Source organism: Mus caroli, unplaced genomic scaffold (genome assembly GCF_978045245.1).
Source record: "Mus caroli unplaced genomic scaffold, Mus_caroli_1 scaffold_4, whole genome shotgun sequence".
Lineage (NCBI taxonomy): Eukaryota > Metazoa > Chordata > Mammalia > Rodentia > Muridae > Mus > Mus caroli.
Window position 1 is genome coordinate 114,467,278 of NW_028227259.1, and position 22,995 is coordinate 114,490,272.

Sequence of the window (22,995 nt, forward strand, 5' to 3'; positions counted from 1 at the left end):
TTTTTTTTTTTTTTTTGGTTTTTCGAGACAGGGTTTCTCTGTGTAGCCCTGGCTGTCCTGGAACTCACTTTATAGACCAGGCTGGCCTCGAACTCAGAAATCTGCCTGCCTCTGCCTCCGGAGTGCTAGGATTAAAGGCAAGCGCCACCACGCCCGGCCTGGCTCAGAACACTTTGTGAGACAGAGGGGAAACAGTTTTCCGTCTCTTTACGCCTGCTCCTGCCTTGACCTTTATTTCTCCATGTCCGAGTATTCGGTGTTACCAGCTCACCCCCCACCCACCCCTGCCCTTGAGATGGTGTCTGTAGCTGTGGCTGTCCTGGAACTCACTATAGACCTTGCTGGTTTCCCTCAAACAGAGACCTGTGCCTCTGCCTCCTGAGTGCTGAGATTATGCCTTTTTTTGTTGCTGTTCGTTTGTTTTGAGACAGATTTTCTCTGTGTGTAGCCTTGGATGTCCTGGAACTCACTCCATAGACCAGGCTAGCCCAGGGCTCACAGAGATCTGTCTCCTCAGCACCGGAGGGGGAGGGGGATTAAAGATGTGTTCTATCACACTCAGCCCATCAAATTCCCTAGACTCTCTCAGATGCTAATCTGACTGACCTATGTCACAGGAATGAACTGAAACACAGATCTCGCTTCTTTGACACCAAAGGTCCAATTAAGACCTGGGACTTCTTCCCTCCAGAGGGGTCCCATAAATCCTGCCCAGGACAAAAAGATAGTTCTGCTCCATAGGTGGCTGATGGTATCAGGTGTGCCACCATAGAATTTCTTTTTTTTCCGAGACAGGGTTTCTCTGTGTAGCCCCAGCTGTCCTGAAACTCAACTCTGTAAACCAGAAATCTGTCTGCCTCTGCCTCCCAAGTGCTGGGATTAAAGGCAGCGCCACCACTGCCAGGCTGCCACCACAGAATTTTATTGGCTTTGGTGGTAAACAGGAACTGTTGGTCCCCTCCCCCTCCCCCTCCCCGAAACTGGGCAGGCAACATTCATTCCTTCTGGAGACTGTGGTCTCTCCACCTAGAGACAAATATTAGCTTTTTTTTTTTTTTTTTTTTTTTTTTTTTTTTTTAAAGTACCTTTACTCTTTTTCGTTCCCTTGTCTATTCTGCAACTCAGCAGAGAGAACTCACTCTTTCCTCTGTCTCTGCCTGTGTAGGCTGTAGGTTCCACCCCCCTCCTATACCCATCCATACTGACTAAAGTGTCTTTCTAAGGTAAAGGGTGGAATGAGCCCTGTTCGCCCCTGGGCGATGGTAGATCTCACAGGGATTTGTGCCCTGGTTAGGGTTAGTCAGGACTGAGCTCACCCTGCACAGAAATGTGGTTTGTTGCCATCTTAGCTTGTGAATGGAAGCAACCGTGTGACCTTGCCACCATCTTGGTAAATGTAACCCGGGTGGAACCAACAAAAACCCAGCAGCATCCATAAAACTCCTTGGTACTGCCTGGTCCTCTGGAGATCACTAAACCCCTTTATGATAAACTACAGAGGTAACTGATGAACCAGCCCGCCTCCATCTTAGGCTTGAAAGTCATCTTATAATAAAGACAAACTAGATTTACCTCTGTTTATGATTAAATCTCTGTTTCTCCAAGAGTGGGCTACGCCCCACCTGTAACCCTAACTACCAACAGTTCTGTACAGCCAGCCCAGTCCAAGAAACAGCAACTATGGCTTTGTTTTAGGAGGTTGCTATAACCATCTTGCTACCCTACCTTTGTCAAAAGGTTATCATGACCACCTGTTGTGACCACACAGTTTTGCTTCTTTCATTCTGCTGATCTTGCCCCATCCCCCATTTAGAAACCCCCTTCCCCTGACCCCTATCTTGCCCATGTTCAATGCTGACCTTAGGGGGAGGCAGCTGTACATATAGATGATGATGATTTGGGTAGATGGTTTTTTTTATCATATCTTTGGGATTAACAGTAACATCAGAAGTTCTCTCTCTCTCTCTCTCTGTCTCTCTCTCTCTCTATATATATATATATACACACACACACACACACATACATATATAGTAGTAATTATATTAAAATAATACTAATATTTTTAGTTTTGACAGTGAGGTGGTTTGAATAAGAATGACCCCCATAGGCTCATATGGGTGTGACGTTGTTGGAGAAGTGTCCAAGTCCATGCTAGGCTCAGTCTGTCAGTCTTTCAATCTGTCTGTCTGAGCTACTTCTCTAGCACCATGCTTGCTGCCACGCTCCCTGCCTCATAATAATGAGACTCTCTGAGATTGTAAACAAGTTGCCAGTTAAATGCTTGCTTTTATGTGAGTTACTGTGGTCATGGTGTCTCTTCATAGCAACAGAACAGTGATTACGACAGAAGTTGGTACCAGGAGTAGGGTATTGATGTGACAGGCCTATTGTGCTGTTTATTGAAAGAACAGAGACTTTAGGACTTTAGAAGAATGCTTGAATGCTTTAAATGGGGTTTACTGGACCTTCATACTAGGAACAGACATGGTGCTGAGGGTGGTATCAATCATGTTGGCCCAGTTCAAGAAACTTCAGAGGGCAAGAATATTAGTCAGTGGCCTAGAGACCATTTTGACAAAGGATGTGGCTGCTTTTTGCCCTTGTCCTGAAAATATGCCTGCTGCTGAACTGAAGAGTTTTTAATTGATAGCACTGGCAGAGATTTCAGGACAGCCTAATATTGACTGTGTAATGGGGTTATTAGTGATGGCTCCTATGCAGACCTACAATGATGAGGGACAAACTGGACAGAGATAAAAAGTTTAAAGAAAAGCCTGATCAGCCGGGCGTGGTGGCACACGCCTTTAATCCCAGCACTTGGGAGGCAGAGGCAGGCGGATTTCTGAGTTCAAGGCCAGCCTGGTCTACAAAGTGAGTTCCAGGACAGCCAGGACTACACAGAGAAACTCTGTCTTGAACCCCCCCTCCCCAAAAAAGAAAAGCCTGATCCTAAACAGAATAAAGAGAGGTGACCTCACAGAAAGATGCCACCCAGGTAAGCTCCCACCTGTAATAAGGAATCCAAGGGACACTTAAAGCAGCAAAGGAAACCATCAACGGAAGGAGGAGGAGGGGGCCGGGTACCAGCCCGCATCAAACAGAGGAACCTGGCAGCTTCAGCATTGTGGTTCTGGTTTTAGAGACAAAGGGGTTGTGGAATCTCACTCCACAGCTAAGGAAAGCTGCTGAGGCCAGGCATGTGTCAGGGGTGTCCCTGCATGGAGGCCTGAGAGGCCACTGCATGGAACTGTGGAGGTGAAACTTCGATTGCGCTGGAAATGCCAGCTGTGGGACACCTGCCAAGGAGAGCTGCACGCTGCCTGTGGAACCAACCTAAGAGAAAGATAGCGTGTTACAATCAATGAGCCTGGAAGGAGTTGGGGTTCTGAAGATCGACTTGACATCAGACATGGAGACAGAGAATTAGGAATTTGCCCTGTGGGCTTTGGTCTTGCTTTGGTCCTCAGCAGGCTCCCTTTTCCTCCCTTTTGTGATGATGATATATGTTCTGTGTCATTGTGTGTGATCTGCTTTTTGACTTTTGGTTTTGATTTTACAGGGTGTGGTAGTTAGATTGCCTTTTGAGGCGTGGGATTTTGAGGCAGCCCCAAGATTGAAAGTCTATGGAGACTTGTGAAGCTGAACTGAATGCATTTTTTTTTTTTTTTTTTTTTTTTTTTTTTTTTTTTGCATTATGATATGGCTACAAGCCTATGGGGGCAAGGGAGTATACTATGGCAGTTTGGGTAAGAACTCAGGCTCATAGGTGGAGCCTTGTTGGAGGAAATGTGTCACTGGGGGGTGAGCTCTGAGGTTTGAAAACCTAGTTCTGTGTGCCAACCTCCTGCCACCTCCTTTGCAGATCAGGAGGTAGCTTTCAGCTGCTGTTCTAGCGCCATGGTTGGTGCCAGGTTGATAATGGGCTGACCCTCTGAAAGTGTAAGCAAGCCAACAATGAAAAGCTTTCTTTCAATAAGACTTCCCGTGGTCATGGTGTCTCTTCACAGCAATGGCCAGTAAGCACACGGCACACTTACTGCATCCTAAGGACCTGAGTTTTCCCAGTCACATTCCTCCAACACTGGCACACTAACAAAGGGAGCCAACACTCGAGGTCTGTGAAGACTCAGAGCTAAACCCGTGTAAAGCACAGATCCCAACAGAGACCCATGGAAAAAGTTGCTCCCAGCGTGGAACTGCTATGAGCAGGCAGGCACCGCTGGGTCTCAATGCCTGTATTCCTCTGAGATAGAATGTTCCTTCTCCCCTCCAATACTCTTTTGTTCTACATGTATCTGCTTTTGTTTCTGCTTGACCTAAGGATATGTTTTACTAAAGATCTTTATGTTGTTTCCCTTTCATAAAGTGGACTATGAAAAACAATTCCAACAAACAGATTCGAAATTTGGATTCATTATCTTTATCATATTCATATTTTGGGGCTGGAGAGATGGCTCAGTGGTTAAGCACGCTGACTGGACCCAGGTTCAATTCCCAGCACTTACATGGCAGCTCACAATTGCCTGTAACTCCTGGTCCAGGGGATCTGACACCACACACAGATATACATGCAGTATGGGGCTGGAGAGATGGCTCAGGGGTTAAGAGCACTGACTGCTCTTCCAAAGGTCCTGAGTTCAAATCCCAGCAGCCACACAGTGGCTCACAACCATCTGTAATGGGATCCGATGCCCTCTGAAGATAGCTACAGTGTACTCATAGAAATAAAATAAATAAATCTTTGAAAAAAAAAAAAAAAAGAGGTGATTAAGCCTTGCTGGAGAGCTGGCTCAGCGATCACATGATTTGAGAGTTCATTTCCCAGCACCCACATCAGGTGGCTCACAACCACCTGTAACTCCAGCTCCAGGGGATCTGACGCCTCGCACCTCTAAGTGCATCTACACTCACATGTATATGCCTGTACGCAGACATACCCATACATAGTTGAAAATAATTTTAAATTGAGAACAAAGGACATCTTCAAGAGGTGATGATTCCCACTCCAGGTCACATCCTCCTCCTGGACAACGGCCCTCCCTTGGGATGAGAGGAGCTTGTATCTATGCTTTTCAAATGTTCTGCATATGATGATATATATATAAACTACAAACATTTAAAAAGGATATTTTGACCATTATTACTTATTTAAAAACAAATATATGGCCATGTGTGGTGGCACACACTTTTAATCCCTGTGCTCAAGAGCTAGGAAACAGTTAGGTGGTCTGTGCCCCCCAGCCCCTAACAGCAGTCAGATGACCTCTAACAGGGGGAGACTGGGCCATGCAACTCATCCTTGCTACTCTGGGAGCTTTTTCTTTTGAAACTCGGAGCTCAAACAGCCGGATTGAGGACTTCATTATGTGAATTAACCTCTCTGGTCAGCTCTCATTCAGCTCAGCTTAATATCCTTCACGTCCAATTAGGGTTTTTTTGGCTACAAAAATTAAAGAGGAAATGTTGTCTGCCCCCCAAACTCCCTATATATGCTCTTGGGGTCTGGAACCAAAGGTTAGTGACCTACAAGCCTCAGGTGAGCTGAGAAACTCCAGAACATCTGCAGGCAGTTAGAAGCCAGGAAGCTCCTGGCGAGGTTAACATACCGACCTTTGCTGGTATTTACAACCATGAGACTGAGAGGGAGCAGATCTGCAGATGGAATCTTCTACCCTAAAAGTTCCCTTTTCTGCCTTGTAAAACCTCCAAGCACCCAGCCTCCACTCCCATGGAGATTTAAGGACCGTCTTCTCTTTTACTTTCATGTTACTGCTTTGCTCAATCCTGATCTAACAGACTTGCCTGGTGAGAAACCAAACCAGGTGGGGAGGTCTCAGGGCCAGATGAACTCACCTCTCATGCTCTTCCTGGCCCTTGTCAGGCTCTCGGTCATGGTTGGTCAGGGCTGAGAGACGCTCTGTGTCCACTGGCTTGGGCCATGGCGGTGGAGTAGGAAAGGAAGGTGGCACCCTGTGCAGCCGGTTCCAGGCATCATGGGGGCTGGGCAGGCCGAGCAAAGCTGTGCCCTCCTTGGGGGCAAAGATGCTGCTCCCTGGTGCTAAAGTGGGAGATGAGGACAGAGGGCCAGGCGTGTGAGCTGGGGAAGATGCCCCTTAGAGGGAGGTCAGAATGCAGGACATACAGGAGGGTGAAGGGCGATGGAATGGATGTGGCCAGTCACTTACTCAGTGCATGGCTGCCCAGACCTCCAAACGCGTGGTTGCTCAGGCTCCCCAGGCCTCCGAAAGTGCTGGATCTGCTGAAAGGGTCTGCAGAGGTGAGGGTGAGAAGGGGTCAGAAGTCTACAAGTCTTCCACCCTGCCCCTAAACTGACAAGAGTGGCCCAGAACCTTGTAGTCTGGGCGGGTGCCACCCATACTGGTCTGAAAGGTTGTGGGACCCTCTAGCCCATGGAAGATGCCACCCAGGCTTCCAGGTCACCTACCTGTCAGGTGACCAGTGGGCAGGAAGCTGCCATGATGAGCTGAGGGTCCAAATGGGTTGGCGGTTGGATGGGTGGCACCTGGGTGGACAGTAACCAGGTTGACAGAGCTACCAGACCTGGGACTTCCTGCCTCTAGAGGTGGGTCACAGGTGGGACACCCCAGTTTACTTTTGAAGCCTCTATCCCCATTCTTTCCCATCTACATCACTGTGCAGGTGTATAGTTAGATCATGAAGTTGGAATTCAGCTCTGGAGGCCCCGGGGTCCCAGAGTGGGCGGGGCAATGGTCCTGACTGTAGCAGACCTCACACAGAAGAAGCCAAAGATGTGGGCAAAAATGGAGGAGGTCCAAGGAAGTGACCCATAATGGTACTGACTCCCAAGGTAGTGGGTTTAAAATGAGCTAAAAACAATCCTGATTACCCAAGGGAGGCAGGTGGTCTTGGGCCATGGCCTTCTGAACACAGGGTCTTGGTACCTGACTTGGCATCTCCAACAACCAAACCCTGGGTCTCCCAGAACCAAGTGTGGAGAGCAGTGCGGGGGACTGCTGAAGGGGATGACTAGGAAGACCAGTGCTGGAACCTGTCAAGAGCCCATTCTGCATGGGGCTGCAGGTGGGGGAGAAGGGGCGGGAAGCAGGTGGGAAAGCAGCAGGTGGTGGTGGGGGGGACAGGTGAGAGAGCAGCAGGTGAAGGGCAGCAGGTGGGGCACATATTTACTCTAAGAGGACAGATGCGGGTGAACTTCCCTCTCCAGCCACCAGAGCTTTTGGTCTGCACTGAGGTTCTAACAAGCAAATCAACCCATCTTCTCAACTCAGCACTGAAACCAGCCTTCTGAGAGCAATGCAAATCCACTGGTGCAGTTTGGGAGATGGGCTGACTTGTATGCATTGGGAGGAAGGCTGAACTCTAACTCTCTAAGCTCCCAACATAGTTAGAAAACAGACAGTGAAGAAATAAAGGTCAAGGAAATACAGATGCCAGAAAGTCTTATGTTTAAAGTTTTGATGAAGCTGGAAGATCAGAAAGAGATGCGGGGCTAGGCAATATGAGCTACTTCAGCCTCTGAAAGGAGGCAGGGCTAACCATTGGTCATCCCTTAAAGAGAGGGTTTCTATGCTGTTCCTCAGGCCATCAGGGACTAAGTGCCCTTGTATTGCTTAGCAAGAGTATGGGCTTCAAACCAGATAGTATACACTTCTTCAGAGTCTATACACACCCTCTACCTTTTTAAAGCTAAATGTAATTTTTGGTTTTTTTTTTTTTTTTTTTTTTTTTTTTTTGGTTTTTTGAGACAGGGTTTCTCTGTGTAGCCCTGGCTGTCCTGGAACTCACTTTGTAGACCAGGCTGGCCTTGAACTCAGAAATCCTCCTGCCTCTGCCTCCTGAGTGCTGGGATTAAAGGCGTGCGCCACCACGCCCGGCAAATGTAATTTTAAAATGAGTAATGAGTGATATATAAAACATGCGTCTATACTCCTACACAAAAGGGCTACACACCTTGCTGATGGATTAGAAGATGACATTGGAAAGGAATGAATTTTCTTTCCTGTATAGTTTCAACTCAATCCCAGTAAAAATACCAAATGTCTGGTGAACACTTAAAATGTGTTTAAGAAGACAGAGAACTTTGGAAGTAAGAAGGCAGTGGTCATCCAAGACAGGGACTAATAAAATAAAATAAAATAAAATAAGAAGGACTGATGAAATGGTTCAGTGGTTAAGAGCACTGACTTCTCTTCTGGAGGTCATGAGTTCAAATCCCAGCAACTACATGGTGGCTCACAACCATCCATATTGAGAAACAAACCAACCAACCAACCAACCAACCTACCAACCAACCTATGGGCCAGAGGGGGCTAGGGGGAGGTGGAGCAAGAGAGAGAAAGGGAAAGGGCAAAAATACAGGGACCGAGGAATGGAGCAGAGGCCAGCAGCAGGACCTTACAGAACACACAGAGTTATGTCTTGGGGCTTGAGCCACACTGTAAGCCATCAGGGACACCTCTGCTTTGAGGGTCTAGATCTGAGGTCCAGTCCAGTCCAGAGGTCACCAGGGTGCCAAATCCAGGGATAGGGAAAAGCCACCACACTGTGAGGTCAGCTCTGGGTGGCTAGCCAGCTCTGCTGTCCTAACGTGTTAGCAAAGGTGAGAATATACTTGCTCTCATCCCCCACAAATGGGCACTGAATGAGAAGAGGATGCAAAGGATGAGGGTATCTGGAGCTCTGAGGTAACAGACCTGAGACCTCGTCAGAGGGAAGTCAGCCTTCACGTGTGCTGTGTGTACATGTGAGCATGCACACAGGCTGGAAGAACATTCTCAAGCCCTCAACTTGTCTCTACCAATATCTGGGTTCAGGTTTTGAGTTTAAGGAAGTTCCTTCCATGCCCATAACTGCTCTGCAGCACATACTGTGTCTAAACTTCATTCACGTAGCCTCATGCTGAGTCTCTGGACTCCTCCTGGAGACGTGGGACTTGGATACATGGCAGACAGGTGTCCCCAATCAACCCTGGGCCTGCAGTCTTGTTGCAAAGGTCTCCAAGGCTAAGAGCAGATAACTCTGCACTACCATGCACTTAGGGAAGGCTGGGTGGGACACGGGTTGTTGGAGGAAAGAGTTTCCTACATGTGTAAGACAACACAGATACTGTCCTGGGGGTGTTGACTTTAAAGAAGATAAGAGTCCCAGTGATGAGGGATGCTAGGATGAGGAGAGACCAGGTCACCAAGTGTCAGGTAATGTGGGGCAGAGGCCCAGGTGACACACAGTGGTCAGGGTCTTGAGTAAGTAGCACCAGGGTCTCAGTGTACATGGGCTGGCTTTGGGAACTATGGGGTCTTTGGACTGGAACCAGCAGTAGATAGATATAAAGAACATTGTGAGGGCCCTGGCAAAGTCATCCCCACACTGGACAAGACAGATATCTTGGCCCCATTCAGACCCCTGATCCCAGCTACCCTTGGTCTCACCTGTGCTGGAGAAGAGGGGCCGGGCCAGGTCCTGTAGGTAGTGGAACCCAGAGAACATGCCTGGGGCGGGGGGCCGGCTGAACAGGTCCAGCTTTGTGCCAACCTCTAGCTTGTGGGGGTCCAGCTGCATCTGCAGGGGGACAGAGTGTGTGCCAGGGCTGTGTGCAGAGGCTTGGCCATTGCCCCAGGTAGAACCTGAACTGGTGGCCTGGACTATACAGGGACCTCACTGGAGGTGCCCCCTTAGGAGCTGCCCATGCTCTGGCAGCCCCAGGTAAGGGGAAGGAAAGCCAGCTTTAGTGGGTTTCATCTGGGATGGGAGAACCAGAACCTTACTGTGGTATGCAATGCATGGAGTAGCAATGACACACACCACCTTTATACTATGGCCTCAATCGGTGCATTCTTCAGCGCATTTGTGTATTTCATTTCACAGAAAATAGCTTCATTTAGATTACACAAAATTCAGCTGAAAGAGCATATCCACAGGCCTAAGTGGTTCCAAATTTGTGCTTGTTTTCCAATGATGCAATTTATGGTTAAACACATGAATCTACAGCAGTGAGATGGCTCAGCAGGTAAAGGCTCTTGCACTAAGCCGACGGACCTGTGTTCAAGTCTTAGGACCCACATGGCAGAAAGAGAAATGCAACTCCTTCAAATTGTCTCTGACCTCCAAATGCACGCTATGCACGTTAATTGCATATGCAGCTGCACATACATGGAAGCTCTCTCTCTCTCTCACGGACGCGCGTGCGCACACACACACATGAAACCCTCAACCATGACTTTATTAAACTTATGTAGACCTGTGCTGCTTGTTCTTTGTGCTGGCCAGAGGCTCCATTGAGTGCGGCTCTGAGGACAAGGACAGGAGCTGTCCTTCCAATTCCACCCGTGTCTGTGAGACCTGCCCTGCCTGGCCAGCATTTGGGGACTCACGTTCCTCCTACTTTTGAAAGTATGTCATATTCTGCCCCGCCCCCCATGCATGCACGTGCACACGTGTATGTGTGTGGTGTTTATACATCACCATGTTGGAGTGTTCTGTGTTAGGTGGGAGCAAGTGGGAGGCAGTGAAACCCTGTATATATGTCTATATATATGTCTATATATGTTAACAGCGGAGTGAGAACCAAGCCCTTATTTCCTATAATGCCCCCAGGGATCACTCAGGAATCACCGTGGTCACCCCTGAGTTTTACCACTCCAGTCCTGGAAATTCACACTGCAAGTACCTTCCCACCTCTACTGAGGCATGTACACTCTCTCACGAGTCCCTTGCTGCTGACTTGACTAAGGTCTTTTAGGAGACTTTTACAACTATACACAGAGGTGCAGTGCATCATGGGTAACATCTGTACTGCAGACTGCCCTGACTTCCGGTGAAGACACTGTCCCTCTGCCAATCAAGACACTTGGGCACACGCACTGTCTTCCCAACCCAGGCTCTTCCCGGCAGTTCCACGAATGTTCCTCACTGTGACCTTGGAGCTGGCCAGAGCCTCTCATCACACACCCTAGAGTCCTCCCATACGGCCCCACCAGGGAGGCCCTGGCAGTGCACCCGCCTGGCCCGGCCTCACCTTCATCTTCTGCTGCTGGTGGTAGATCTGCCAGGCGATCTGCACGTGTACCGCACACCACTTCCCTGGTTTCTGTGGCAGGACCGGGATGTGCTCAGAGAGCCCAGCGCCTCTTCCCGGGCCTCATCTTCCCCAGATTCCTACCATCAGGACCACCCCAAGGCCACCCAGGAGAGAACCGGAGTCCTTCCCAGCCACAGCCCTGGGTGTGCTTCCAACTCCTCTTCCCAGCATGCACTCACTCACCCTGACTGCTGTCCGGTACGGATCGGACACCTGTGGTGAACAGGAGAGAACAGGTCATGTTCAGGCTCTATGGGAACACGGGCTCAGGGCTGGGAGAGACAGCACCTGAGTGTATGTGCCAACTTACATGGCTGACTGCTGACACCTACCCCAGGGGCTTTCTGCAGGAAAGTGTGAACCGCACTCGACCGGCCTGTTATCTCGATTGAGTTTGAAGTCTGAAGGTACAGGGAAAGAGAGCATGAGGGACCAATAGGCTGAGGAGGGAGGAAACAAGCAGGAGGCCTCCAGGAGCCCCAAATTCTGCGATGGACTATGCTTTGGCATGCTGGTGGGACCCCGCACAGTTCCCTCAGTTCCCTCATAAGACCACCTCCCCTTCAGTCAAAAGGACTCATCAAGGCAGGAAGACTGGCTTATGACATCGCTGGGGAGAACGGACTGCCCCAGTCTGAGAGGCACCTACACACCAAGACAGTTCTTGGGGAAGGAACAAGCACAGTGCCTAGCCCTGAAGACATGAGCAAAGGGGGCTTAAGTGAAAGGCGGCCTCCATTCTCTGTTTGGAGGGACAGGCCATGGAACCTCTCCTGCTCAGCTCCTGGCTCTTCCTGCTCCTTCCCTCCTGTGTAAGGTGATGGGTTGCACTGCCACATCAGTTGGCCAACTCCTGCACGGCTCAGTAGCAGGCTTTCTGACTGCAAAAAGGCTCTCAGCCAGCAGGGGTCGCTCACAGTAAGGCCAGATGGCAACAAGAATCGGAGCTAGTCAGTAGCCCTGCCCGGTGCCTAAACCCACCCACCTGCCAGCCTCCTCCCTACCAAGAGCAGCTGTTCCTTGGGCTGAAAAGCACCCTTAAAGGGAGCCAAAGGGGCCAGGGTGTGCAAGCAGGAATGGGCAGCCTGTGGGTCCCACATGGTGGACCCTTGAGCACTGCCTGGTTCCTCCCCCTCAGCATCCAGAAGGAGGCACGGACAAGTCTGTAGCTTCCTCACACCCCCAGTAGGCTGAAATCTGGGCCTGAGCACAGGGACTCACATTGGAATGTCGGAAGTAGGGGCTGTCCAGCTTGGGTGAGAACTTGTCAAACTGCAAGGGAAGAAAGCAAAGGTCAGACTTCCTGTACAGGCCTAATGCCCTCCAGTGGCCCAGAACCCACCCATGGCTGGGTTGGGCAGTGACCAAGGCACATGGCCTGGTGTCACCTGGCTCCTTGAGTGTACTGGCCTCTGGCCCTGTGGGGCCTAGGCTCCTGGTTCAAAGAGGTTGGTGTTTACTCAGCCTAGGCTCTAGATAAGGTGGTGGGCATGAAGCCCTGGCTGGAGAAGTCAGGTGAGCCGTGAACACCCCAGGCGGTGACAAAGAGAGTAAGTGGCTGAACACGACAAGGTGGAAATGGACCAAGAGACACACAAGAGGTCTGCAATGGCCTGGTCCTAGTTTTGTCTAGGCTCTGAGACCTGATGTCAGTCAGGCCTAAGACTGAGCACTGCTGCAGCTAGCCCAGGCTCAGGCCCTGGCAGGGTAAGATCTGAGGGTGGGCTGGGGTTCAGGCCCACAGTCCAGCACCCAGCATGAAGGCCAAGTGGGGCCTGCACACGCTGGCAGGAGGTATCAGGGCCGTGCATGAGAGTGAGCGTGCATCTGTGTGTACGACTCCCTGTCCCACCCACCCAGCCCACCCCGCCAGCAGCCAGCACTCAGGCCTACGCACCGGCGAGGGTGCGGTGGGCGGCATAAGCGGCGTCGGGGGCAGCCCCGCAAAGGGGGCGAATGTGTGTTGGTGCTGGTGTGTGTGCTGGTGTGTGTGCTGGTGTGTGTGCTGGTGCGTGTGCTGGTGGAACTCGGCCCGCAGCAGAGCCCCCGGGCCCAGGGAGGCGCCAGGCCGCTCCGCGTTCTGCACCAGAAACCGCGTGTTCAGCTCTTGCCTGAGCAGTTCGTGATCTACAAGAGAAAAAGAAGAGAGAGACAGAGAGGCACGTCGGCCATGGGCTCCCAGCGGGGCGAGGCTGATAGTCACCTGGCACTCCCGGGGTCGGCAGGCCAAGCCGTGGTGGCCGCTCGCTACTTGCGGGCCCAGGGGTGGAGGTAAGAGAGGAGGAGCCTGTGACCAAGTACCAATCAGAATCCCCGAATGAGGCTGGCAATACATGATTGGCTGGTTGAATGAGATCAACAGACTGGCATCTAGAGGCAAGGAGAGAAGTCTGTGAGCCCTGTCCAGCGCACCGCCCGTGGCGGCCTCAGGCTGGGATACTGGCCCTGCAGGATGGGTGGTGACTGCTCAGAAATCCTTCAGAGATTAAAAATTGGTGAAGGTTCCAGCCAGAAGTAAGAGGAGGGACTTGGGGCCTACTCGGGTCTTCTGGATGTTGGGAGCAGCAAAGGTGGAGGAGGCCAACGCAAAGTAGGGGCTGCCTGCCTGAGTAGGGAGGGATGTACAGAATCCTCGAAGATCCCCTCCACCACGACCCTCGAAGGGCTGGCTCACAAACCTCCCAGGCTCTTCCTTCACCTCAGCCCGCTGCCCCACACTGGCCCAGGGCCCCGCTGAGGTTGAGCATGCACCCTTGGGTGTAATACCTACCGGCGGGGTGTCCTGGGATGACCAGGCTGCTGGCGGGCAACGCCGGGGGCGGGGGCAGTGTTGGGGGGGCAGCGAACATTGCCGTGGCGTGGTGCTGGTGCTGCGCCTGGGACCTGAGCGCCAGGTGTGAGGTAGACAGGTGGGGGCCGGGGCCGTGTGGAGACAGTGTCACGTGCTTTGCCAGGCCCAGAGGGGTGCCACTGACCGTGCTGCTGCTCCTGCTGCAGGACATAGGGCTCAGTGGCATCCTTGCTCTCAGAACCCAGACATCCCAGAGCCACAGTCCCTTTCCGAGGCCAGCGGCACCTCCCTCAGCCCCACCCCAGGCCATGGCTTCACCCACTCCCTACCTGAGGCTGTGCAGGTGCAGGCTATTGGATGCCACCTGGCCAGGGCCAGGGCCAGGGCCAGGGCCCACGAAGGCGCCCAAGGACAGAGGCACGTGTGTTGGGAGTGAGCCCCGGTGCTGCGGGGTAAGCTGTGGCTGTGGAACGTGGTGAGGTACAACGGGCGCTTCTCTCTTCACCAGGGGGCTGGCTGGAGCTCCTGGCGCGGGCCCTGAGGGTGCAGGTGCTGTGGCAGGCAGGAAAGCCTCGGTGCTGAGCTCACTGCTGCGCTCCAGGCCTGACACCTTGGGCACTGCCCCTGCCTTGGCCTCTGACTTCTCACCTCTCCCAGAACCTGCAGAGAAAGGGCAGGTGTGTTGTAAGACCCGGCCCTTTGTGCCCAAGCAACACTTGCCAGTAACCAGGATGTCAGACCCGGCCACTGCTCTCGGCACAAGGCTGAGGGTCCTGTGATGATCCCTATATCCAATGGGGAAACATGAACAGAAATAAAAAAGTCCTGCTCATTACCCGAGGTCACACAGATAAGCTCGGGTGTGCCAGCCTCCTCCCTGGTGCCCAGCCCCAGGTCCTTTCCATAACTCCAGAATTCCAGGCTCCAAGGTAAGGCTAGGGTATAAGGCTGTTACTAGCCCATTTTTAAAGTTTCTGCGAGGTTCCTCCCTAACCCCCATGTTTATTGTGTGTGAGTAAAACTGGATGTATCCTGTGCACCAGCAGCTTGCCGGGTGCCTGTGGAGGCCACAAGAGGGCATCAGATCACCTGGAACTAGCGTTGCAGATGGTTGAGAACCACCATATGGGTACTGAGACTCTACTCTGGAAGAGCAATCAGTGCTCTTAACCATCTCTCCAGCCCCTCTTTCCCTTTTTCTTTTCTTCCTTCCTTTTGTTTTTTTGGGGGTCAAGGTTTCTCTGTGTAGCTTGGCTGTCCTGGAACTCACTCTGAGAGAGTGGATTTGATCTCAAGAGATCCGCCTGCCTCTGTTTCCCAAGTGCTAGGATTAAAGGATTGCACCACCACCTCTCAGCCTCTCCCCTCACCCCCCCCCCCTTTTTTTTTTTTTTTTTTGGTTTGGTTTGGTTTTTCGAGGCAGGGTTTTTCTCTGTAGCCCTTGCTGTCCTGGAACTCAATCTGTAGACCAGGCTGTCCTCAACGATCAAGAGATTTTCCTGCATCTGTCTCCCAAGTGCTGGGGTCAAAGGTGTGCGCAACCACTGCCCAGCCCTTTTTCTCTTAAAAATAAACATTTCTTTTAGTTTTAAAATGATGTGTTGTCAAGGTGTGTGTCTCTGTGAGCACAAGTGTGTGAGGAGAGAAGAAGTGTTGGATTCCTGGGAGCATGTGTGAGCTGCCTGATTTGGGTGTTGGAACCCAAACTCTAGCAGTCCTCTTAGAGTGCAGTATAATTTCTTAAAGATCAAGGCATTTCTCCAGCCACCCCTCCTCCTTAAGAGGTCTCTCTCTAGGTAGCTCTGGCTGTCCTGGAGCTCGCTCTGTAGACCAGGCTGTCCTCAACAATCAAGAGATCTTCCTGCATCTGCCTCCCAAGTGCTGGGGTCAAAGGTGTGGGACGCTATGTCCTAATTTCTCTTTAAGCTATTGTCTTCTTCACACTGTGTGCATGAGCTTGTGTGTGCCCGTGCCATGGTACTTGTGTGGGGCTCAGAGAGACCCTGTAGGAGTCACTTCTCTCCTGCTGAGATGTGGGTGCTGGATGCTGGATTCAAGTTCACTAAAGGTGGACTTGGCAGGCAGTGTGCCCGAGTGGCACCACCTTAACCACTGAGCCACTTCTGTGTTGAGAGATGAGTCTTGAACATATTAGGAAAGGGCTCTGCTACTGAGCTATCTCTCTAGCCTTCTTTGACTTTTTTTATTTTCAGACAGGGTTGCTTTAAGTCACCCCAATGGCCTCTAATTTTAATCCTCCTACCTCAGCCTTCAAAATAGCTGGGAAGAGAGGCCTGGGCCACTAGGTCCAGCTCTTGTGACCCCATTTTGTAGACAAGATCAGGGTTCTACAAGGACTTGCCCCACAGCTGACACTTGTCCAACCTCTACTTACTCTCTTGGCTGCAGCATGAATTAGCGTGCATTCATATAGGCACATATGCATGCACTGATGCCCGTCTCTTTCTGATGCCTGCAGAGATCAGCAGAAACTGCTTCCTACACTAAGACTGCTTCCCTTTGCTCCACTGTTTCTAGAACACCATCCCTGCCCAATGAGATAAACAGACCCTCCCAAGACTCCTACTGCCCTTGAGTCTCTACAACCTGAGACCCAGGAAGCTGGGCTGGGGATACACTCACCTTTGTCAGGTGCCGGGGCAAAGAGCTTCTCAGAGCCCACAGATGCCTGAGGAGAGAGAAGAGGCTAACAGGCTGGAGCTGAGAGTGACTATTTATTATCCACCACCCGAGCAGAACCCAATCCCTAGTATAATAGACACTTCTGAGGGAAGACACTTAGTCTTGGACTTGGCATTGTACACACATATTTACAATGTTCATAAAGCTACAGTGGACTTGTTCAAAATGGGCCATGCCTTGTGGTGGAACAAACGGTTAGAAAATGCCAGTGGCCTGGCAGGTGGCCTGTTTCTGCTCGGGCTCCTTTGGGTCTCAGCTACAGGCTGAAGGCAAAGAAGGGAGGACACTCCCTATTGTGGCTGCCTCGTGCCCAGCCCAGGGCAGTCAGTGCCTGGAGCGTTAGAAAGAGAAGAACCAACTATTCAGGGATGTGCAACCTTTTGACATCGTGGTTTGACATTGCCATCACAAACGTGCCAGGCTGCATTCAGAGATATCTCGGGATACATTCAGCTGTGAGCCACAGTAGTGGTCCTACTAGGTACCAAGTAGGGGATGTGTCTCATGCTGTGGTATAGCGCCACATCTGAGACTGGCAAAGTCAGGGCTCATATAGTTCAAGCACACGAAACTGAGGGGATCTGTTGCTGTCTTTTCCATTTCTCCCAGAGAAGCAGACTTGTGTAGTTTGGACTGAGCAGGCACTTGCAGCTATGCAAATAATTAGGATGAGAAGGCTTGGTAAAAGTGACCCTGGATAGAGCTTTCTGTCTTCTTAGAGTGCTTCCTCAATATGAACTGAGTATGTCTTCAAAAAAAGCACACTGAAACTCTCAGTGTGATGCTATACCCAAAAGCTGATCTATGGTCAATGAAGGAATGTGTGGGACCAGTATGCCCTTATGATGGAGGCCCTGGAGGACTGTCTGACATTCCACCATGACAGGACACTGAGAGTGTGCCCTCTGTGAACCAGGAAGCATCCCACACAGGTACCAGATTCCCCTGTGCCCTCCTGACCTTGCACTTCCATCTGGCTGTGAGCTGAGAACTTCTGCTGTTTGTGATCCTCTGTGCTATGTCACATGCACGGGGTGAGTGGATCTGTGGAGACCCTTCACCGCAACCCAGTGCAGAAGCATTTCATCAACAAAAACTGGGCCTTGAGTTTCTAGGTTTTACCTGGAGCCCCAAGATTGTCTCTGCCTCCCTGTTCTGCATCTGCACACAAATGCTTGAATGAAGTTTGATATCTGTGAAGACCATCACAGCCACTTAATGCCTTAAAGAAGCTGCTCCAAAAGGGAGCAACAATGAGACATCGTGTGTTGGCTACAGACGTGTACACAGGGCACCTGCATATGTGCACTGTACAGGTATACGCACACACCTACACATCTGTTCATGCTTTTGGGTGCCTGTACTATATAGGCCTAAGGCTGATCGTGTGTAAGCAGGTATGGGGATCTACATTGGCACACGTGTCTGCATGCACTGGAGACTGGTGGGGTTCCGTGGGTCTTGGGCCATGGGCTCAAACTATTTTATGATTTTACAAAAAAGAAACTCAGTTATCACTGAATATAACAACATAGCCTCTGCAGGGGATGGGAATAGGCTTGCCCCAAGAGAATTTATGGGAAAAACAGCCCAGATGAGTAGACTTGCGGTCAAAGAACAGCTTCAGCTAAGAAGGTCATACTCAGATGACACTTAACATAATAGAATGTAGTTCTACTATCTACAAGTTCCCCAGCACAATCTAACAGGACACTATCAGGACCCATGAGCTGCTGGGCACTTACTGTCCATGGAGCTTCGACATGGCCCTGCCCAAGGCCTGGGATAGGGCTGTATAGAGCTGGGTTTTTAGGATGCCAGGCCCAGACCCAGCTGTCACGGGGTGGGGACACCTCAGTGTCTATCAACAGGCAAAGGGAACATAATATCTAACCCAGGCAACCTCAGACTAAAGAACTGTGGACATGGAATATGACTCTGATTGGTGAAGGTAAGGAAAGTCCCAGAACACTGGAGCTGGGGAGAGATGGCTCGGTCAAATTCAGTTCCCGGCACCCACACGACCGCTCCCAATGCTCTTTAACTTCAGTCCCAGGGGATCTTCTGGCCTCCTTTGAACATGTTGTATATATTACACAAGCAAGCACCCACACACACATTAGTAACTAACTAAGTCATTACATTTTTTTGTATGTTTGAGACAAAGTCTCATTTTGTAGTTCTGGCTGTCCTGGAATTTATTGTGTATACCAGGGTGCCTGCCTCTGCCTCCTGGGTGCTGAGATTAAAGGTGTGCACCACCACACCCAGCTTTCTTTTTTTCTTTGGGGAGGCAGGCCCTACCCATGGGCCACTCTCCCGGTGACAGGCTTCTGTCTCCCATGCTGGGGTATTCACTACATGTTAGGTGACTATAGTGCTTTAGAGCACAAAGCCAGTCACCTCACCTCCCATACCGGACTTTCAGTGTCCTGATCATGGACTTCCACTCAGTCTCAACAGTAAGCTGTGAACTTCTGTAGTCTGTAAGGCTCTGGGCTACCTCACAGACATGGTATGGAACTGGAGCTTGAGGGGTCCTGCCAAGGGTGGGTAAGAGGAGAGGGTGCAACCTAACCTGTAAGCTCCAAGTGTGGCATGAGCTGGATTCCAGGCCCTGGAGGTGGAGCAGAGTTGCTTCAGACACAAGTCAGCGCAGCTTAGGCCTGATCAGAGGTCTTTACAGTTAAAGACAGTGAGGCCCAGGATCCCACCAATCACCAAATGCACTCGACCCAGCTCAGTCCTTTCGCACCACGCCACACTTTGTAGCTGGGCCTTTCCTGACCCCTCTGCTCTTTCTATAGCCACCACTTCAAGCTAGTTTGGTAGAGGAGGCAGAGAAACAAGCCACGGATTCTCAAGGCCAGGGCCGTTTTCCTTCCTAATCCTACTTCTGGGTTGCTGGGAGGAGTGACCATTGTAGGGTCTGTGCCAAAAGGAGCTCAGAATCACAAGGATTAAGGGAGTCAGTCAGTGGCTAGGAAGAGCCAGGGGCCTGCTGGGCAGGCAAAGGCAGCCTTGCAGGGTTAGAGTCAGCTGCTTACTCATCACTGCTGTCTGCAGACAGGTACACCAGGGTCCTGACCAAGCAATGCCCCCTCTGCCTTGCCCTCTCTGTCAGGACATCCAGGGCTCCAGGAACTTCTGTCATTACCCTATCAGAGCTAAGGTAGACCACTTGGACATCAGTTCCTGTACAAGGACCATTTGGGCTACCTCAGCTTTTACAAAGTTCTTTACAACAAACCAAATCAGAACAATGGCACCCAGCTGAGAAAACTTAGGGCTTACCCCAGACCAGAGCACAAACTCTCTGACTGTGGTCGGATTCTGTAGAACCTCTGGGTCCCTCCTGTCCTATTCTGCACACAGAGCTACCATGGTTCCCATTAGTCTCCCTTGGCAGTCCCTCTGGACTCCCTCTGGAGTCCGGTCTGATTGTATCCACCCTGCTGGTTATCTATAGCTGTCTGCCTACGTACGCAGCAGCTCTGGGAACCCCGCCTCAGGGGCCCTTAAAGGCACCAGGGGATGGACAGCAGCTGGCCTCCCTCTAAGGAGGCTGCCCTAGGTTTATCACTATCAGCCCCACGGACAGGTCCTCTGTGTGCCACCTGGCCCTTACTACCAAGTCTACAGCTTGCTTCACATTCAACTTCCAAGTGAGCTTGGGGCCCTGCAAGCCAGAAAGGAAGAACCATGACCTCCCAAGTCAGGAAAACGAAACAAGCCATCAAGATCAGGATCTGCAATTCACATTTCCAACCCAAAAGGCAACTTCCAAACCTTAGGGTGTTTGAGACCTTACACAAGCAAGCAGGGAGTAACACGACTCAAATGTGGGTGGGGAGGGTCACCCCTACTCTGCCTGCCTCTTATTGAGATCTGATGACTTCTTAGCAATGAATGTTCTGTCCCAGAGGAGCCCAGCTCCTTGGTCTTCAATCTGCTGGGGGGCGGGGCGGGGCGGGGCGGGGCGGGGGGGGGGGAGAGTCCCAGCAGGGAACTACTCTCGCCAAGGGTGGATATGAAACCCAAACTTTCTATGGACTCAGATCTATGATCCAGACTCCAAGAGAGGCAAGAGGAGTATAGCACGGGGGTGGGGAGCAGAATGAGGAAAAGCAGGGGTGGCATACTTTCCCCATCACAGAACAGTGCCTGGCATGGCCAATCAGTTCCCTCCATACACAGGCAAATCTGCTCAGAAAGACCATAGGGGCAGGCAGGAATCCTAGTGCTTTGTGGGGTTTTCCGACACGTGGCCAGGCTGGTTACTTCTATTCAGGAAAGCTCTGACCCAGAAGACTCCAGTTTCCACGACCTCCGGGGAAACCAGTGGTGGAATGGAGGAAGTCTGAGCGACTGCCTTCCTAGGCAGACACAGCCCTTTCTGCCAAACTTCAGAGTTGGCTAGCTAGACCAAGACGGTGTCTCACAGGGGCCGTCAGTCCTGTGTTAATAACTTTCTGGGCATTATCTACAGGGATGAGACCCAGGTACGCAGTTCTCCAATTTTGGTGTGGAGCCAGAGTACAGAAGAAAAGAATACGGTCACTTCATACCAAGATGCATGTGGGAAATTCCCAGGTTGCAGGCTTGTGAGTCCGCGCAAAAGGCATGTCTGGCAAGAAGACACCACTAATCTCCGAGGGACGTCAATATGGCTCGGGGATAGGGTCACCGCGTGCTTTGTTTGAGACTATTGGACCCTAGGGACAACCCTCGGATCAGACACGCAACACAGCCTCGGCCGCACCCCGCCCCAGACAAAGAACTCAACTCCAGGCAGGTAAGCAAGGCACCAACGCACCCGGTGGCGGACAGAGCACGGGGGCGCAGACAAAGACGCGCGCCCCCACCGTGCTCCGCCTGCCTACGCCGCGCGCCCGACGGACCCGGGACCCTCTCCAGACAACACCCTGCCGCTTGCTACCACAAGCGCCCCAGGTGCAGCCGCGGGAACACGGGGACTCTGAGGGACCTGCTCCAGCGAAGGATGTGTGAGCGGAATTCCCAGAGTCGTCCTCTTGCCCGTTCCTTTAAGGGGTCGGTGCTTCCCCACCCGCGACGCCCTAAGTCCCGCTTTGCTCTTCGCGCACTGACCTCTCGGGCACCCAGATCCTGCGCGCTTCTCTGCGTTCGTCGACGGTCTCAGCCCTAGGTGCTGCACGGACGCGGGTGGCAGTGAAACTCCCGCGGGCCTGCCATCCAGGGAGTCTCTTTCTGCATGCCCAGCTCAGCCGGAACCCGGACCTGGGGCGCGCGAGGCGCACACGTCCCCACGCCTTCTCTGAGCGCTGCGGGCGCTCTGGGCGCAGCGGCCAGGAGCCGTCGAGCGGGCGGGGTGGTGGTGGCGCCGGCAGGCGGGGCGCTGTGTGGGCGGGGCACGGGCAGGCCCAACTAATCCAGCCCCGAGGCGCAGATCCGCCCGCGCAGGGTGGGTGGCTGTCTGATCTGACCCGGTGGTACCCCAGGTTGGCGCGCAATGGCCACAAGAAACGCCCGTGGGCTCTACTCCACGATCATCACAAAAACAAGTTACAGACAACTGGTACTCCGTTTACATTAAGGGAAACAGAGCCAGAAAGAAGCGAGACCACTGGCAAGTCCAAGAGCTGGGGTATGAAGGGCTGAGAGGGTCCCCAGAATCAACAGCCAAACAACACCGTTTTGCTTTGAATCCAGTTCCGACTCTAAGCAATCCCACGCTGAAAAGGGCTGTGGTGCCAGGGCTACTCCGTGAGCCCTAGTTACTTTACAGGAGGCTGGAGACGCAAAGCATCTAATTTTGTTTGTTTGTGAGGCCAGGGGAGCTGACCTGAGTCCACAAGGAAGCTGAGTATGCCTGCCTGCCATACAAGCCTTAGCACAATGAGCCCTTCAAGCCCAGTACGCACACAGGTGAAACACAGAACTCAGCAATTCCATGCAATTCTAGCAATTCCATTTGGGCCCTTGAAATTCGAGGACCCACACAAAGCTTGAGGTGGAAGGACTCCCACCTAGGCTTCAAATGCCTGGTCCAGGACGGGCATCCACTTTGTGGGAATTCAGCCATTCCTAGGCCTGTGGGAGCCAGCTCCATGGGGTGCGTTAGAGGCAGAACGCCAGGGTGGGCCACCATTCATCTTTACAAATGAATCTTTACAAATTTATCCTTACAACTGCAGCCCTTGGAAATCCAGTGATAACTGGAGACCTGTCAGAAGTACCAGCCTCAACAGTATCTTCAGCTCTTTCCTTATGTTTGGCTTATTTACCAAATAAAGGTCCTCTCCTTACAAAGGAAAAAAAAAAATAACAAAAACAAAGTCACCACCAAATCCCGTTATTTCCTCCCACAAAACAAAACAACAAAACCCACTGTGTTGGATGCCTAACAGCCACAGTCTCACAAGCACCAGTTGCCAATAAGGAA

The 22,995-nt window shown here is 51.6% G+C and overlaps 1 protein-coding gene across 8 annotated transcripts in view; it reads right to left on the minus strand.

Annotated features, from left to right (window-relative positions):
* Fbrsl1 (fibrosin like 1) overlaps positions 1-22,995 on the minus strand; it is an 89,879-nt gene that overhangs the window by 4,306 nt on the left and 62,578 nt on the right. For 2 of the 8 annotated variants that reach the window (XM_085837021.1, XM_021162180.2), the window contains 13 exons: positions 16,512-16,557; positions 14,198-14,528; positions 13,848-14,068; positions 13,379-13,447; positions 12,975-13,204; positions 12,299-12,349; positions 11,410-11,478; positions 11,261-11,290; positions 11,015-11,086; positions 9,429-9,558; positions 6,446-6,523; positions 6,186-6,269; positions 5,854-6,058 (listed from right to left, as the gene is read on the minus strand). In XM_085837021.1, coding sequence (XP_085693147.1) covers positions 5,854-6,058; positions 6,186-6,269; positions 6,446-6,523; positions 9,429-9,558; positions 11,015-11,086; positions 11,261-11,290; positions 11,410-11,478; positions 12,299-12,349; positions 12,975-13,204; positions 13,379-13,447; positions 13,848-14,068; positions 14,198-14,528; positions 16,512-16,557 — 1,616 coding nt within the window. Of the gene's footprint in view, positions 1-5,853; positions 6,059-6,185; positions 6,270-6,445; positions 6,524-9,428; positions 9,559-11,014; positions 11,087-11,260; positions 11,291-11,409; positions 11,479-12,298; positions 12,350-12,974; positions 13,205-13,280; positions 13,448-13,847; positions 14,069-14,197; positions 14,529-16,511; positions 16,558-22,995 lie in introns of all 8 variants that reach the window. The other 6 variants (XM_085837022.1, XM_021162181.3, XM_085837020.1 and 3 more) reach the window with 5 other exon arrangements.